General features: G+C 45.7%; 4 protein-coding genes across 6 annotated transcripts; 2 read left to right on the top strand and 2 right to left on the bottom strand.

Annotated features, from left to right (window-relative positions):
* Window positions 1-3,177: 3,177 nt before the first annotated feature.
* On the bottom strand, window positions 3,178-6,623 carry LOC6553839 (kelch-like protein 18). 2 transcript variants are annotated; one of them, XR_003408368.1, is made up of 5 exons: window positions 6,418-6,623; window positions 5,472-6,325; window positions 5,151-5,409; window positions 4,545-5,077; window positions 3,178-4,080 (listed from the first exon to the last, which is right to left on the bottom strand). XR_003408368.1 is itself a non-coding variant. In XM_001980442.3 (4 exons), the coding sequence occupies exons 1-4, from the start codon at window positions 6,547-6,549 to the stop codon at window positions 4,595-4,597; spliced, it is 1,728 nt and encodes a 575-aa protein (XP_001980478.1). In that variant the 5' UTR covers window positions 6,550-6,623; the 3' UTR covers window positions 3,178-4,594. The 2 variants fall into 2 exon arrangements, 1 of the variants encoding a protein (XP_001980478.1); XM_001980442.3 differs by having other exon boundaries at window positions 3,178-5,077.
* Window positions 6,624-6,871: 248 nt separating this feature from the next.
* LOC6553838 (GRIP and coiled-coil domain-containing protein 2) lies at window positions 6,872-11,159 on the top strand. Of its 2 annotated transcripts, none has more exons than XM_026977966.1 (5): window positions 6,872-7,078; window positions 7,138-7,240; window positions 7,301-10,359; window positions 10,423-10,540; window positions 10,603-11,159. In XM_026977966.1, the coding sequence occupies exons 1-5, from the start codon at window positions 7,049-7,051 to the stop codon at window positions 10,680-10,682; spliced, it is 3,390 nt and encodes a 1,129-aa protein (XP_026833767.1). In that variant the 5' UTR covers window positions 6,872-7,048; the 3' UTR covers window positions 10,683-11,159. The 2 variants fall into 2 exon arrangements, with proteins under 2 accessions (XP_026833767.1, XP_001980477.1); XM_001980441.3 differs by having other exon boundaries at window positions 7,141-7,240.
* On the bottom strand, window positions 11,035-13,039 carry LOC6553837 (DDB1- and CUL4-associated factor 12). The gene is made up of 4 exons (XM_001980440.3): window positions 12,637-13,039; window positions 12,013-12,567; window positions 11,552-11,956; window positions 11,035-11,490 (listed from the first exon to the last, which is right to left on the bottom strand). The coding sequence occupies exons 1-4, from the start codon at window positions 12,901-12,903 to the stop codon at window positions 11,338-11,340; spliced, it is 1,380 nt and encodes a 459-aa protein (XP_001980476.1). The 5' UTR covers window positions 12,904-13,039; the 3' UTR covers window positions 11,035-11,337.
* A 182-nt stretch (window positions 13,040-13,221) lies between these two features.
* LOC6553836 (transcription initiation protein SPT3 homolog) lies at window positions 13,222-14,610 on the top strand. Its single transcript, XM_001980439.3, has one exon. It carries the CDS (start codon window positions 13,314-13,316, stop codon window positions 14,469-14,471), a length of 1,158 nt encoding a protein of 385 aa, XP_001980475.1. The 5' UTR covers window positions 13,222-13,313; the 3' UTR covers window positions 14,472-14,610.
* The last annotated feature ends 938 nt before the right edge of the window (window positions 14,611-15,548 follow it).

Here is a 15,548-nt window from a genome sequence, read left to right on the forward strand (position 1 = left end):
TTTTGCAGCTAATTTGACAAATGTATTATTATCCCAGGGGCGATTTGTCTTAAAGGCAATATTACGTAAATTAGCTTATTTTCTTATAAAATGTTTGTGCGTTTATTTGAAAAGGAATGAGAATGAGCTTAGTATATATTTTATTTTTTAGATAAGTTCTCTTCGATCGCACTAATTATCACCATCTATTCTGAGGGAATCACTGCTCAACATATATCATACTAAATAAATATCATACCAAATACTAAGCAGAAACTGCACCAAGTTAATGAAATGTTAAGGCAGAAGTTCACTTACATTTATAGCCAATTCGCTTTGGAAGTATCTTTCACTTTCAGTTCTATCTAACTGTTTGTCCAACTGCTCGCGTACCGAACGCGCCGAGAAGTATGCAACAACTGAGCGACAGATCGAAGCGACAACGGACCTTTATAAAAGCGGCAGAAGGATAGGGCCGAAACAGGAAGCCCGACCGGCAGGACACGAAGTTCGACGGCTCACGAACTGCCTCGGCTGCTGTGTGTGGGTGTGCGTGTGTGTGTGTGGGTGCGTGGGTGTGTGCTCGTGCATATCAACAATTGGTCGAATAGAATCTGCAGCGATACGAGGTGTGACTGTGTGTGTGCGAGTGTGCAAGTGTGGCGATGCGGTGTGCGGCCTCTTTTATGCGGCCGCCACTTCAGCGTGGAATAAAAAATTGCCTCCTCGCCGGAGCAATTGAATTGAACGGAAATTCTGTTTGCATATGTGAATAAAACATATGCAAAAAGTAGGCGAAATGCGAAAAAGGCATAGTGCACAAAAGGAGCAGGAGATACCAAAAGCGGAATGAGAATGGAGCAACAGCATCCAAAACTGGCCAAATGGGAAAGTTCCTCGTAGCAGGTAATATTCATTTCGATTTCAGTTGGTCCGTACTCGCTTCTGTTTTTGGTTTATTTTAATATTTATGTTTTACCTTATGCCTGCGAAATGGACAAATAAAAATTATGCATTTTGTTGATTTTTCCCTGGCTGTTTGGCCAAAAAATTTGTAATTAAATTTATTCCCATGTGCCGCCTATAAAGCAAACAAAACATTCACATTTTTAAACTGTGTTGGGTGTTTTAAAAAATGTAAGCTAGTATTCAAAACAATTATTCCTTTAAATATGCAATGAGGATAGACATTTTATGAAAAAAGTCACATTTAAAGAAATTTATTTTTTATACATTTATAGGGCTCATCGCAAAACCTAACGAATTACTTACTTAACGAATTATTACTGAACAACATTTTTTCTTGACTAATATATACTTGGATTTATATTGATATTTAAGTGTTCTTCCTGCAGAATTTTCGAATTATCACTTAGTTACAAATTTAAACCCAATCGAATGGGTATGAATCTTGCGTTAAGATGCATACCATATTTGGTGTCTCATTTTGACTTTTGAGTCGCAGCTCAATCATTTTGAAATCAATCAAATTTAAAGCCTCAAGCGGATTCGTCTCAAATGCGTCACAAGCCGAGCCGGAAAATTCGTTGCAGCCAGATTTCAACGGGTCGCGACCATCAACAATGCACTTGAGGCGAGGTCGCGGCATTTAAGATAAGACAACACCCGGATCACCCGCTCCACCCGCATCCCTCACACGGCACTCGGAAAGGCCAAGTGGGCGCCACACACATCCGGGGGCCAGCTCGTTGCAACTTGCAGCCTCTACAACGTCAGTTTTTTGGTCTAAAATTAAACGTGGAAGCACCGCCGCTTCCTGCTGGCATCTTATCTGCGCATCCTTCTTGCAGGACTGCCTTCCGCCTTTTCGCTCAATTGAGTCGTAAAAGTTACAGTGTACAGAGCCCGCTGAAAAATTTGCATTTAAATTGCAACAGATTTCGGGGCAAAAAATGGCCAATTCCTCACCCCCAAACAATTAGAGGCATTTCCTAAACTAAACGAGCTCGTTTTCGGTGGTGAACACCCACTGCGACTCCAATTGTCGACGGTGACGCAATAAATATTTACTCCAGCCATTTGGTAAACATAATTAGCATTTAATTAAAATAAAATTGCCCATCGATAGACAAGCAATTTGTGATTTGATTATCAAAATCAAATAAGACCGCCGCCGATAAAGCCCTTTCGCTTGTGCAAATACCCCTGCCGCTGCAGAGCTACAAACATATAAATATATGTATATAGCCATTGGCAATTGGGAACAGGACCATAGTGGATCGCAGCGGATCCGAGATAAGGTGCTCCATCGCCGGAACCAGCCGATAGCTGCGGAATATGGACGTTAAGTTTGCGGTTGATTGGATTATGGCCCTTTGCATTGCGTATGGCATTTTATGGGTCAGTGATAGACGGCAAATTGATTTTGGTTTTCGGTTTCGTTAGCCTCTATGGCCACCTGTTGCTCCGAATTGGTTCTGCTGCCGCTGCACTTTGAGCAGGTGGTGCAAATTGAATTTAAAATTGCATTCCGCGCGTGGGAGGTTTACAAATATTAAGGGAAGAGATACTCCGCACGCCCAACTGAGACACAACGAGGGTGGGTACACTTATTCGCTAAAAAGTAGGAAGCAAATAATGGATACTTAATTAACAATTATTTTTTTCAAAATACTATGTACCTAAACCCCGTCAAAAAAAAAAAATAGTACATTTTATAACCTACTATGAGCAATTTGATCACTTCAACATTGAAATTTGTATAATAATACTTAATCACTTCCAATTAAAATGGGAAATATTTTATAGCCAATAAACAATCGCATTACCTTGAAGGTCTGTGTTTTGACCATCAACTTTTTGCGCTGCCCTCGCCATATTCGCCTTTTTTGTCGCTCAGATTGCTTTGTTATTTGTCAACCATTTATTATTGTGCAAATAAAACGTATCCGCCGCCCATATGGATCGTCGAAACACAATTGATTTATACGATGCGCAAAGGTTGATAGTCCCTTTACTGTGAAGAAATTACTAAACTTTAACATCCTTCTAAACCATTTCAAGATTACTAATGACAAGGGTGATGGCTGAAAAAGTAATAGTATTAAATGAAATTAAATAAAATATGACATGAAGTTGGCGTAAAATGTTTAATATAAGATATATGTACATAAAATATAATATAATATACATTGTACTTTTAGCTAACTTACCCGTTTTGCAGCAAAAAACATAGCATTAATTTTCACATAACATGCATTAAACATGTTTTTATTTGGAGGATTACATTTGTAGTGAGTATTTAAGGCTAGGCGTAGAAACTAAACAATTATATAACTGGAATGACAAACACTAAAGAACCGTGAGTAATACATGAACAATTTTGCTTTAATTTATCTATACATTCATTACTTTGGTGTAATTTTCTAAGCTTACGATTTTTTAAATTATAAATTTAAATATCCTATCATTATATTAAAACTTTTATCATTAATAATTCTATATTCAAATTTCTAATTGTTTCATCTGATAATCATTGCATTAGACGCTAACAACTCTTGACATACCGTTCATTTTGAAATATTCATTACTAAGTGTACTCAAAAACTTGGCAATCTACTTTTTTGTTGCATTCATAGATTATCTAACAAAAAATTGAAACATCATTCTTCCAGCTAAATATTTAGTAGCCGGTCTGTTTCAGATGCTGACTACGCAAAATTTATATCCAAGATCTCTGAAAATTTATATCCAAGGCCCATCTGATGGGGCTGAACTTGATAATTGGAATGATAAACTTTTCATTGATAAGTTTCTTCCCAAAAACAAATTGCATCTCGTTAATGGGAGCTCGTATGAGCAATCAGATCCCAACTACACAATCAAGTCAATTCCTCCATGTTCGGACGCTTTGTTTGGGTTAAATAATGCCTATGGAAACAGTATTCTTTCCTTGGATATTCTTTCACTGGTCATCTGTAGGAGCAGGGTGGAAGGAGCTGAAGATATCCCAGAGGAGCTTAGGGCTTTTGCACGGGTCCTGTCCATTGCATGCGAATTTGTATGGACTGGCACCAGTCAAATACATCGAACAAGCTGCAGGAAGCGATGGATTGACCAATGATGGATATAAGAGATATTCTGAAATATTCAGGAGAATCAAGGGAATTGAAGCTGTACAAGACCTTAAGAACTGGATGTAAGACAACGTTAATAACTATTTTAACAGGTTTGCAGCAGAAAAAATACACGGCTAGTTTTGCGCTGTGCAGCATCTATCCACACAACCGAAAACTCCTCAAATATTAGCAACATGGCAATGCTACAAACATGAAAATCTTCAAGATGGAACAGGGTCGAGCTCCGAGCTAGGTGAATTGCCTGCTGGCAGAGAGTGACACTCCATTGACGTCTCAATCTAAAAAGATTTGTAACCCAATCAAAGTTGCAATGTCCGCGGATATTAATATGAGAGATTAATAAAAAAAAGAGCTGGAGGAGCTGAGCTGAGTTGCACACGAGGCGGCCGCAAGAAGTGCCGCTAAAGCTTGGATACACTCAACATATCTAGGCTACACTATATCGATTCAATACGCATAAATTACCTTAGACGAGAGTGGCTAGAGAAACAGATTTGGCAGACCAACCGATCGGGTTACTCGATCCGTATGACGCCGGCTCCGACGCCGCCACTGTGTGCGCACATAGGCGGCATAAATGTCCATTTATCGGTCTCCGGATCGTACACCTCGACTGTGGACAAATTTGACTCGCCATCATAGCCGCCGATGGCCCACAGTTTGCCCATGTTGGCGGCCAGAGCCACCCGCGAGCGCTTGCAATTCATGGGTGTCACCAGCTTCCAGGTGTCCGTCTGGGGGTCGTAGCACTCTACGGATCGAAGGAATGAGTTGCCGCAGTAGCCGCCGCACACGTAAATCTTCCCGTTCAGCGTGGCCACGCCCAGTCTACAGCGACGATTCAGCATGGGCGACATCTTCACCCAGACGTCTTCGTTCTGGTCGTACCGCTCTACCGAATCGAATATAGACAACCCATCATGACCGCCAAGGGCGTAGACGTAGCCGTTTAATTGGGTAACTCCACCAGCTGAACGATATTTCATCATTTGCGCAACCTTGGAGTAGTGAAATTGAATTTGGATCAGTTTTATTTCCCTTCTGGGAAAAATAGAATATGTATTGACTCACAGTCTTCCAAGTATTAGACTTGGGATAGTAAACTTCAACGGTATTGAGCGAGGTGACGCCGTCGTAGCCGCCGCACACATAGATACAGTCATCCAATGCGGCCACGCCCACGGCGCTGCGTTTGCAGAGCATGGCACAGCCTTGGGACCACTTGTTTTTGCGCGGGTCGTATACCTCAACGGTGGACAGACGTTCGGTACCATTGAATCCACCAAAGGCGTACAGCTTGCCATTGAGAACGGCCACACCCACGCGAGATCTGTTGAAAATTTCGCAATTAGTATGGGACAGAACAAAAATAAACCATCCTCGCACACCTACCTCATCATTGACATTTGTTCGCCCATTTTCCATTTCTTGGTGAGCGGATCGTATATCTCCACCGTGCTCACAGATTCCCCAGTGCTGGCCAGTCCTCCCACGGCGTATATTTGCCCGGTAAAGAACTCACCGGACCTCTGGCGCGTGCGAAAGCTCTGCAGCAGTCCCCTGCGTTCGGGCATGAGGTGAAAGTCCTTGGCCTCGTCTAGGAGATCACGGCATTGGTGCGAGGATCGGATGAGCTCCTCGCGTGCCACACGATCCGCCAGGAACTGCGGCGAGAGCAATGGCAAACGAACGGCAGCCAGAACCTGGGGAAACAGCTCAGAGCGCTTGTCTTCTGCGTACTTGACCCACTTCATGCAGGCCTCGAAGATGACCTCCTCGGTGCGTACGTTGAGTTCGTCCCGGCGCATCAGCTCCAGCAGTTGTTCGCAGTCCAGGGCGAGAAACTCCTCCGACTGCGAGACTTTGGCAAAGTTTTGATCAATGTACTTGTCGGCAGCGTCGATTAGCTGACGACAGATCATGGAGTCGGCGAAGGTGCGGATTCCCAGGACATTGTGCGGATGGAAGCGGGAGATCAGGAAACTGGCACAGGCGTCCCGGACGTTGGACAATTGCAGGAAGCTGGCGCCCACCATCAGGCTCTGCACATTCTGGTTGTCAATGCGCACTTGGCCGCTGTAAACATAGTTGATGAGACTCTCCAGGGCACTCGGCTCTATGGCGCTCTCCTTCATGGTGATCTCCTTGATCCGGCTCTCTGCCATGTTGTTGGTGAACATCGCATAGAAGTACGGGATGGTGGCCGCCAGCACAACGCGGTGCGCGGAGAAGGTCTGATCTTCAACCTGCAATTCGAATGGCGTTTTATATTTAGACGCTAGATAATGACCGTATCTCTGAGCTGCGGGTGATTGAATGCCCCAGTCTGACCACCAACCTTTAGGGTGACATCGCACAGCTTGCCCATTCTGCGGATCTCCTTGAACAGGGGGAAACTCTCGCCGAATAGCTGATCATGCTTGTAAACAAAGTACTGATCCTCCAGTTGGCTATTATCACTCAAATCCATCACTTCAGCGGATGAAGAAAAATGATAAACAGTAGAGATGCCAAATGTTGTTTGCACTGCGCAGCTAGTGGTGAGTGGCCAGCGATACCGTAATCGATAGTTGAGGGTGATCGATAGTTGAAAAGGGGCATTAATAAATAGTAATGGAACACATATTTTGTTTATTGCTCTATGAACATAAATAGGAATATAAAACTGTAATATTGATTGGAACAAATTTTGAGTAGATTTCATGTATTATTATTTAAGATTAATCTTTATGATTTTAATTATTCATATATCTGTGCTTGCGTCACCTTCTCACGAAAAGGCGCTCATCACTAATTTTGCGACGATGACAGCCCTGTCAGCTGTTAGTATTTCTGGAGTGTTTCTTTACTCGCATTGATTAGGAATCTGAAAACATTTCCAAATAATCTGTGTAAGTAATCTGGGTCGCTCTCTAATAGGACAGCCCCCCGGTATGAACTAAGGCAAGGACCCGCAAATAGCAAGTAAAATGGAAACCGCATCACCGAGAGAAACCCAGGTCAGTGGAAAAGTGTAACCAGAATTGATGATGACGTCTCATCTTGTTATTCGCATTAGCAGAAGAACTCGAATCCGATCGAGGCCCTGAGCAAAGATGAAATCATCAGCAAATACAAGGGCCTGCTCAACATTGCAAAAAAAGCCAAGCAGGCGAAAGATGGTAAGTTAGATGGAACGTTGCAGGGAATTTTCTAGAATAATGTAAGCCACTCTCTTTTAGAACTCACCGAGGAAAATCACCGACTCAAGGAGGCCCTAAAACGGGCGGCGGAGAAGCAGAGCACCCTGCCAGCCATGCAGGAAATGGTCCAGGACTTTACCGATAAGAACCTCATCCTCACCGAGCAAGTGAATACTCTGAAGCGAAAGACCAAGGAGGATGCCGACCGTCTAACGCAATTCGAGATCGAGAACGAGAGTCTAAAGCGCCAGCTTGGACGACTGAGCGATGAAAACGATGCCCTCCTTGCCGATGTGGATCGCATGGAGAAGGCTATGCAACAGGTCAATGCTCTGGGTAACGAGCAACGCAAGAATCTGGAACTATTGGAAGTGGACATAGCCAAAATTAAGGAGACGGAGGCGGAAAACGACAATCTTCGCCAGCAAGTGGCCACGATGGAAGAAGAGTCGAGGCAGCTGCAGCAAAAGTACCAGAGCATTAAGGAACTAAACTCTGAGCAGCGCAAAAAGTTCAATTCTCTTAAGGACCGCTTCATTGACGTACATCGCAAGCTGAAGAATCTTAAGGAGTGCAAGTGCGTGCTATTGGAAACGCAGCACGAGTATGCCGCCTCCGTTTCCAAATGGCAGGTGGAGATCATCAAAGCTTCGCAGCTGTTATGCGCAAAGATGGCTGCCCTACAGGCCGAGAATGAAAAGCTGAAGCTGACCAACGCAAGGTCAGACAATAAACATCCCACAATTGACACTGGATATGACCGCAAGCGATTGCTGCAAAAAGTTGAGGAAATGGATCGACTAGTCAAAATAGTGAAGCAGACACAGAGCAATTTGAACGTGGAGAGCATACTTAAGAAGGTAACCGCTATCGAACGGCTGGCAGCCATTGTCAAGAAGGAGCAAAGAATTGACAAGGAAAAAATAATGGCGATAGAGCAGGAAAAGACCGAAAATCAGTCCAGGAACATCAATATAAGCTTTATCCAGACTAACCTTGATCGAATGGATAATCTGGTCAACATCATTAAAAAGGAGCGCGTTAATCAGCAGACGAAGTTGCAGGATCTAGATGCCATCTGCATAGAACTGCGTCAACACAACGAGGATTTGCTCACGCGATTCCACCTCAAGGAGCAAGAGCACGGGGAGTTGCTGACGGAGATGCGGGAATTGAATGAGGCGCTGAAGGGACGCGGTGACGCCATTTCACGCCTTCAAGAGCAGCACGAAGCGGAGGTCAAGCGACAACGCGACTTGGAGGTTCAACTATCTAACAGTCAGCAGGCGGCGCAAGAGAAGTTACAGAAGATCAAACAACTCCAGAGTCGTGTTGAGGAATTGGAAAAGGCAAATGCTGATGCCCAGAGTGATGTTCTATCGACATCCACAATATCACGAGCAGAGGAACTGAGCCGCCTGCGTGAACTGGACGAGGGCTACGAGGAGAAGTACCATAAGCTCAGAGCCATAGCTGCTAAGCTGAAAAAGAAACTCCAGGAGCAGACGCAGCAGCTGAATGAAATGGAACAGAGTGGGGCTTTAAAGGAGGAGTTGGAGGCGGTCAAGTTGGCACAGGTCCAACTGCAACAGGATCTTAATGCTGCTCGAGCTGAGAACCAGAAGCTAAAGTCCAAGGAGAAAATAAAGCACTCCAGTGTCCTTAGTTTGGAGATCGAAGCAGCCGAAAAATCCCTTACCGAAGTTAGTGCGAAGCTAGCAGCTAAATCTAGCGAATTAGATGCCGTTAGGGAATCACTGGCCAGCAAGGAAAACACCATCGTCCAGCTGCGCAAGGAGATAGCCATCCTAGAGGAGGCCAAAAACGGAGAGGCGGCCCATTCCCTACAGCTAAAGGAGCAAATTGATCGCCTGCAGGTCCAGGTCAAGGACGCTGTTCACAGCAAGCAACAGGCGCTCACTCAGAAAAAGGATTTGGAACAGGGGGTTGAGCAGGCTAAGCTTGAGGCGGAGCAATTGCATCTCCAGCTGGCGGAGAGCGCTCAACAATACGAATCTAGGCTAAGCACGTCCACTCAACAACTACTTAGCCGAACCGAGGAGCTGGAAATGCACTTGGCGGAGCAAAAGCGATTGGAGACGGCGCTTCGAAATGCGGAACGAGCTCAGGAAGATCTTCGAGTTGAGTACACCGAATACAAATTGAAGGCACAGTCTGTGTTGCGCAAAAACCAAAGTAAGGGTTCCAACCGCGAACAAGAGTTGGAAGAAGAGTTAGTTGCGCTTAGAGAGAGTGAACGCAGCCTGCGAGCTAGCAACGATGGAAGAGCTGCCCGCCTGGCCCAGCTGGATAGTCAAATTGAGGAATTGCGACAGGATAACACTGATCTGCAAAAGCGTAGCAAAGAGCTTCTATCGTTAGTTGACGAATTGCGTCAGCAAAACGACCTGCTGTCGTTAGAAAACAAACGCCAGTTGCAATTCCAACACGATCTGATGCAGCAGCATCGCCAACAAGTTGATGAGCTGGACGCCGGGCACCAGTTGCAATTAAAGCAGATGCAGATCCAGCTGGAGGAAGCGCAGAAGATGCAAGCAAACGTTTCACAGCATAGCACTGCATCCGCCGCGAGCGTGGACCCCAGTCCAGAGCAGGCAAAGATCGATTACTTGCTCATGGACCATGAAACAGGCTTGGATGGCCATGTTGGCGAAGTCTCTCTGGCGCAACTAGCTGCTCAGCGGAAGATATCCACTGCCTCGAGACGCTCCCACGACTTTATGCCGCTGGACGAGCTGCTCAACACATCAATGAACCAAATAACCAGCGATACTGTAACTACCATTTCTAATTTCGGACGCAGCGTTTCTCAGCAGGAGGACGAGGAAGCGGAAATGGCCGGACGCGGAGACTTTTCCGTCCAAAGTGCCCAGCTTCAGGCCACAAAGGAACGCCTAAATATCCAGGAAAGTCGCGTCAAGCACTTGACTTCTCTGCTGGCCGAAAACGAACAGGATTTGGCTAAACTGACCCAAATGAACGACATGCTCAAGGAAGAATTGCGTCGCCAAGAGCGCTCTGAGGAACGGGAACAGCACATGCACAACTCGGAGTACTTGAAGAACGTCTTCTTAAAGGTGAGATCAAGAAAGCACTGACTTGTTCCACGGTTATGACTTATTTATTCTATTAACTTGCAGTTCCTTACGCTAAACAATGCTGACGAGCGTCAGCGCTTGGTTCCCGTGCTAAATACCATTCTGCGCCTGAGTCGCAACGAAATGGATATGCTGAACTGTGTGGCCAAGGGACAGAAAGGTAATTGCTAGCTGAAAAGAAAAAGCTATGACTGTTTTCTTATATCTGTATGTTTCTTTTAGTTTCTCCAGATGGCAGTCGCAGCTGGACGGGATTTCTGACTGCGTGGAGCGGCGGAGGCAGTCCCAATAACAACAACTAGTTAATATCGTAGGATAGATAATACAATTATTGGTATTGTTGGATGTGGATAGTCACCAGTAATTGGGCAGTTGCACAGCATTCATTCTGTATATCTTGTACAATTTCCTTTTTTTATATCAATGTATTTTGAAATTGCTTGTTGCTGTTTGGCACACAGTACTTTGTACACTCTTCAATTTGTCCACACCCATTGTGTTGAGTGCCCTATACAGCACTATCGTCAATATGCGCGTTGTAGATTAACATCCTTAGCATATACCTAAAAAACAATTTTTTTCAATGGTTTTTTTAATTTGAAATTCTATTACCATATAGATCAGACTATAAATCAGCTGCATTGTCTATAAATTAGTATTCCATTATTTGTATTGTATGTACTATATATAAATAGGATCGGTATTTATGCATACGTGTACACTTATAAACGGTGTATATTGTTCACACACAATATAAAATATCATTAACATAAACCTAACATAAATTTTGTTTAAACCATAAGTGGGTAATCAAGTAAAATTAAAAATCTGTCTTGGCGGAATACATATGCAGGTGAACGATTTGAATCGAAATGCGCCAAAAGATTAAAGATCACAAGTCGAATAACTACTTAAATACTATCAGTATTGTGAGCCCGGATCGCATCCTATGCTAATCTATTGCCAAACGCCCGCATAGTTGCCCACCAAAGTCGCCGGCAGTGGTCCTCCTGCAGCGAACAGGCGCATCCTAGTGCTATCATAGCAGTGGGTGTAGATGGCGGGCACATACTTCACCTGCTGGAAGCCATCCATCTCGTCCTCCGGATACTGTAATGTTCAAAATAGTTTGGCCAATTGGTCAATAAGAAACTGTAACCCCACCACTTACCACAATTCCTTTGCTGCACTTGAGTGCGACTGTGCGCGAGGCATTTACACTGCTCTCCAAATACTTTCCGGCGCGAATGTCGTAGAACAGGAGCATGCCCAGGCCTGTGCCAACGGTGAGCAGGTTACCCTCGAAAGAGGTGGCCCGTATGCCGCAGCCACTGTATCGAGATGTGATCTTCTTAATGGTTTGAAGGGTTCGGGCGTCCAAAAGGATGGTATAGGAACGGCATCCTACGGCATAAAGGCCGTCGCTGTGGTAGGCGATGCTCACGTTGTCCTGGCAGTTTGGCAGCTTTCGGGAGAGCGTCTGCTTGAAGGTTTCCGCATTAAAGATGTGAATGTATCCGTTTAGCGAGAGAGCTGCGATCTCCTTAAACTCCTTGTTAAAGCAAAGAGAGCGAATCTGTAAAGGATCATATTGATAAAATGTTTCCATTTGATTTGCATTTATAAATTCACCCTTTGGGCAGTGCGAACATCTTTAACACTAAGGGGGTGGATCGTGGCGAATGTGGGACATGATTCCTCCCCACCATCTGGAAACTCCATGTGGTCCTCGTTGATGCGCCACAGAGCCATGCGCGAGTCTTTCGATCCGGACACAAGAAACTGGTCATCCAGCCAGCACATGCCCATTATAAGTTCGCGGTGCCCACCCTCGCCTACGCAAACAGGATCTAGTGTAGGCAATCGGTATACAGCGATGTCGGATGAGTTTCGCGCCCCGGTGGCTAGGAAGGATCGGCTGGGCGACAGCTCGATGGCGTGCAAGCCACCCTGGACCTCAGGATGGTTTGCCCGGCTATTGGAGAGCGTGGGTATGGCGTCCACGCGGCGCATGTTGACATCGTAGACGAGCAGTTTGTTGCACTTGGTCCCGAAAACCACTTGTCGACTGCTCAGCCACTTGGAGCAGAAGACCTTGTTGATGTAGCCCAGACTGATCTGCGTCTCGCGCAGCATGTCGTGGGTAAGCACATAGCGGCTGGTATACTCCACATTGACACTGCGACGCTGCAGAGGAAGATGGGCCAAAGTTCACATTAGCAATGCAAGTGGTGCGACTACACAACATATACCCACATCCCGGAGTCCGCTCTCCCGGCTGCGGAGGTAATCGCACAAGTTGTATGATGTGTTCAGGACCTCCTCCTGCTGCTGGGGCGTCTCCTCGTCGCTGCCGGAGTCCTCATAGGTGACAAAGTCGTCTGGCTTGTCCGGTTTCCGTCTGCGCTCCTGGCGCATTGCCCTCTGCTTGGCCCTGCGCTCCTCCAGCCGCGAGGTCACGTGGCAGGACGGATAGGTGCCCACGACGCTGTCGCGGATGGTTCTCACCATCCCGTTGAACATCTTAAGGTAATTGTTTAATCCGATTTGTTGTATTTTGCTTTACTACTTATCATCTGCAAACAAAAATGGTGGTGCGTAGACTAAAGTGGAACTACTGGTTCCGAACTGAATTTTGCTGAACCGATTGTTTTGCATGTAAGGAACTTAAAATAATAGGTGAATAATAGGTAGTGGTGACGTGTTTCTATTTGTTATTCTATCGGTACAATAAAATGGACTATATCGTGGACATGCTTCGCTTTGGTTACCAGATAATTAATTTAACATATTACCGATGCAAAGTCTGACGTCGCAATATATCGTTACTATCGTTCCTCCCTTACGATTGTCCATCTCTTTCACAAAGGGATTTCTCTATTCTCTTGACATCAGCTGTTGCGATTGCAGTGGTGACTTTGTTTGTAAATAAAATGAACTACAACGCCAAGCGAGTAATGCGCCAGAACTCGGTTTGTGTGGGGTCCAACGACATGGCAGCGTCGCCGATAATGATTGGACCTGCGCCGCCCTCGGCGCCCAGTACGCCGCAACTGCAGACCACCGAGGACATCAAGCCACTGCATGTGCAGCAGCGCCAGGTGATTCTGCTGCAGAGCGGAGGCATACCGACGAATTCCTCGCCGCAGCAGGTCAACCTAGCTGGACAGAATGTGGCCGGTGGCGCCAGCGGCAGCAACGTCGCCAACGTCCTGATTCCGGATGATGCACCTGTCTCACTGCTCACAGAGATTGCGGATATCATGCGTAGCTTTGGCGACAGCGATCAGCCCAGGACGGCAAGTATTAAGCTGGTTGAGCAGATCCTGCAGCAGCAGCTGCGCGGCATCTTCAATGAGGCTTCGCTGGTGGCCATGCGGCGGAAGCAGAACCCATGTCCATCACAGGCCGACTTTGAGTTCCTGATGCGCAACCATCCGGTGAAGATAGCGCGGATGCGAAAGCACCTCAAGGATATGCGCATACTTAAAAGGTTTCTTAGTATCCGCACGGGAAGGCCGCAGGACTTCATGGACGACTTGGAGCAGCAGGAGGAGGACGAGGAGCTGGCCATCGATGTGTACGAGCTACACGACGAGGACCGCATGCGAAGATTATTTCGTGCAGATCGTATCTCGCAGATACTTACGGGTCAGCAGTACCTGGAGTTCAATGAGGCGCGCAAGACTTCCTTCTACTGTCGTCATGGGGAGAAGATCAAGAACAAGTTCCGTCGCTTTCTGGACCTGCCAGCGGACCTACGCATCCCCACGCCCACCATGAACATTTTGGCCTATTTGGCGCATGAGACCATTGCCGCCATTGTCGACTATTCGATCCTGACGCGCCTGAACTCGGACAACCGAGCGACCGAGCCCTACAGCCGTGTGACCTCCGCCGGCGGCAGTCCGGCTATGATGCACGTCTGTCCGGAGGTCACACAGGGTCGCGGCATGGAGGTGGTCAAGCCAATCAGTGTACCGGAGATCCATGAGGCCATGCGTCGTTTCCGGCAAATGAGCAGTCGGAAGATTGGGCGGTATCGCAACTCTTGTGACATCGATTTCCGGCGCAGTTTTCTAGCTATTTAAGTTCCTGGCAATCTTTTAATATATTATTGATTTTATTCACACATTAGTTGATTGTACTATTCATTTAAATTAATTCAATTCTTTCTTATTAATCTGCTCCACATTTAAATTATACAAAATATAAAATAAAGCCGTTTGGCTCGTTAAAAATGATTATTCCTGAGAGATGTTCTTAACTAGGCATATTAATTATTTCATTTTGCGTGTGGCATATATCCTGGCTTTTGAGGCTGCGACTGAAAGACGGAAAAACGCACTCCAATTACCCACCAGTGAATCTTCCTTGTATGGAGCCGATAAATTGAAGCGGTAAACGAAGTTGAAACTGGCACCGGCAGATAAATAAAAGCGCAATAAAGAAATTTGCAGACAGGCGCACTCACACGTGTGGAACAGAGACGGGTCAGAGTGTGGCAGGATCAGCAAGGATGCCGCAGGAGTGCGAAGCAGCCGAAAGGGGCATTAAGTGAAGCAACTCGCGAACGCACTTAATAATCAACTTGGCATGCATTGCAACGAAGGATAAAGGGGCGAAGTTCGTGCGGCAGTTATACGAGCAGGTGGGGTTTCATTCAGCTTTTTTCCGTGAATTGAAAAGGATTAAGAATTATTGCTCAATGTCACTTGAACTTTTAATTCTTTCGCAATTACGGTTATGCATATGTATGTATCCAATGCCAAGCATATCCACGGCTTTTTCAAAAACCTTTTTATGTAATTTTGCTAATTTGTATTATGTGCTTGTTTATCTGGTTACATTAGGTCCATTATTTAAATCGGATGCGTCTTTCAAGCAAGCTATCTTTTTCCTATTTTCTTCAGTGGGATGCCCCCGTATCATCGCATCTGACTAAACGCTTAATTTTGATTGCTCTCTGCCGCAGATGTAAATCCATCGGCCCATCATTCTTAATCGATTGCTCATACGCCTAACGAGCGGCAGAACCACGTCGAAGGCTCCTCGATGGCCAGTTAATGAAAACAAGCTGGCTGTGACGAAATTAAGCCAACAACTTGTTTCTTTCCTCCGTCGTCCTTGGCATTTTTTCCTTGACCCCGCTCCGCTTTCCCCACTTC

The sequence above is a fragment of the Drosophila erecta genome, unplaced genomic scaffold (assembly GCF_003286155.1).
Source record: "Drosophila erecta strain 14021-0224.00,06,07 unplaced genomic scaffold, DereRS2 tig00000000-arrow-pilon, whole genome shotgun sequence".
In the NCBI taxonomy this organism is placed as follows: domain Eukaryota; kingdom Metazoa; phylum Arthropoda; class Insecta; order Diptera; family Drosophilidae; genus Drosophila; species Drosophila erecta.

Bases quoted from the DNA above. Each gene is read 5' to 3' on its own strand.
- LOC6553838 (XM_026977966.1), top strand. From the start codon at position 7,049: ATGGAAACCGCATCACCGAGAGAAACCCAG. The intron at 7,079-7,137 runs GTCAGTGGAAAA...TATTCGCATTAG, and splicing joins CATCACCGAGAGAAACCCAG to CAGAAGAACTCGAATCCGAT. The intron at 10,360-10,422 runs GTGAGATCAAGA...ATTAACTTGCAG, and splicing joins TGAAGAACGTCTTCTTAAAG to TTCCTTACGCTAAACAATGC.
- LOC6553839 (XM_001980442.3), bottom strand. From the start codon at position 6,549: ATGGATTTGAGTGATAATAGCCAACTGGAGGATCAGTACTTTGTTTAC. The intron at 5,410-5,471 runs GTAGGTGTGCGA...AATTTTCAACAG, and splicing joins GAACAAATGTCAATGATGAG to ATCTCGCGTGGGTGTGGCCG. The intron at 5,078-5,150 runs GTGAGTCAATAC...CACTACTCCAAG, and splicing joins AGTCTAATACTTGGAAGACT to GTTGCGCAAATGATGAAATA.
- LOC6553837 (XM_001980440.3), bottom strand. From the start codon at position 12,903: ATGTTCAACGGGATGGTGAGAACCATCCGCGACAGCGTCGTGGGCACC. The intron at 11,957-12,012 runs GTGAATTTATAA...GATCCTTTACAG, and splicing joins ATGTTCGCACTGCCCAAAGG to ATTCGCTCTCTTTGCTTTAA. The intron at 11,491-11,551 runs GTAAGTGGTGGG...TGAACATTACAG, and splicing joins AGTGCAGCAAAGGAATTGTG to TATCCGGAGGACGAGATGGA.
- LOC6553836 (XM_001980439.3), top strand. From the start codon at position 13,314: ATGAACTACAACGCCAAGCGAGTAATGCGCCAGAACTCGGTTTGTGTG.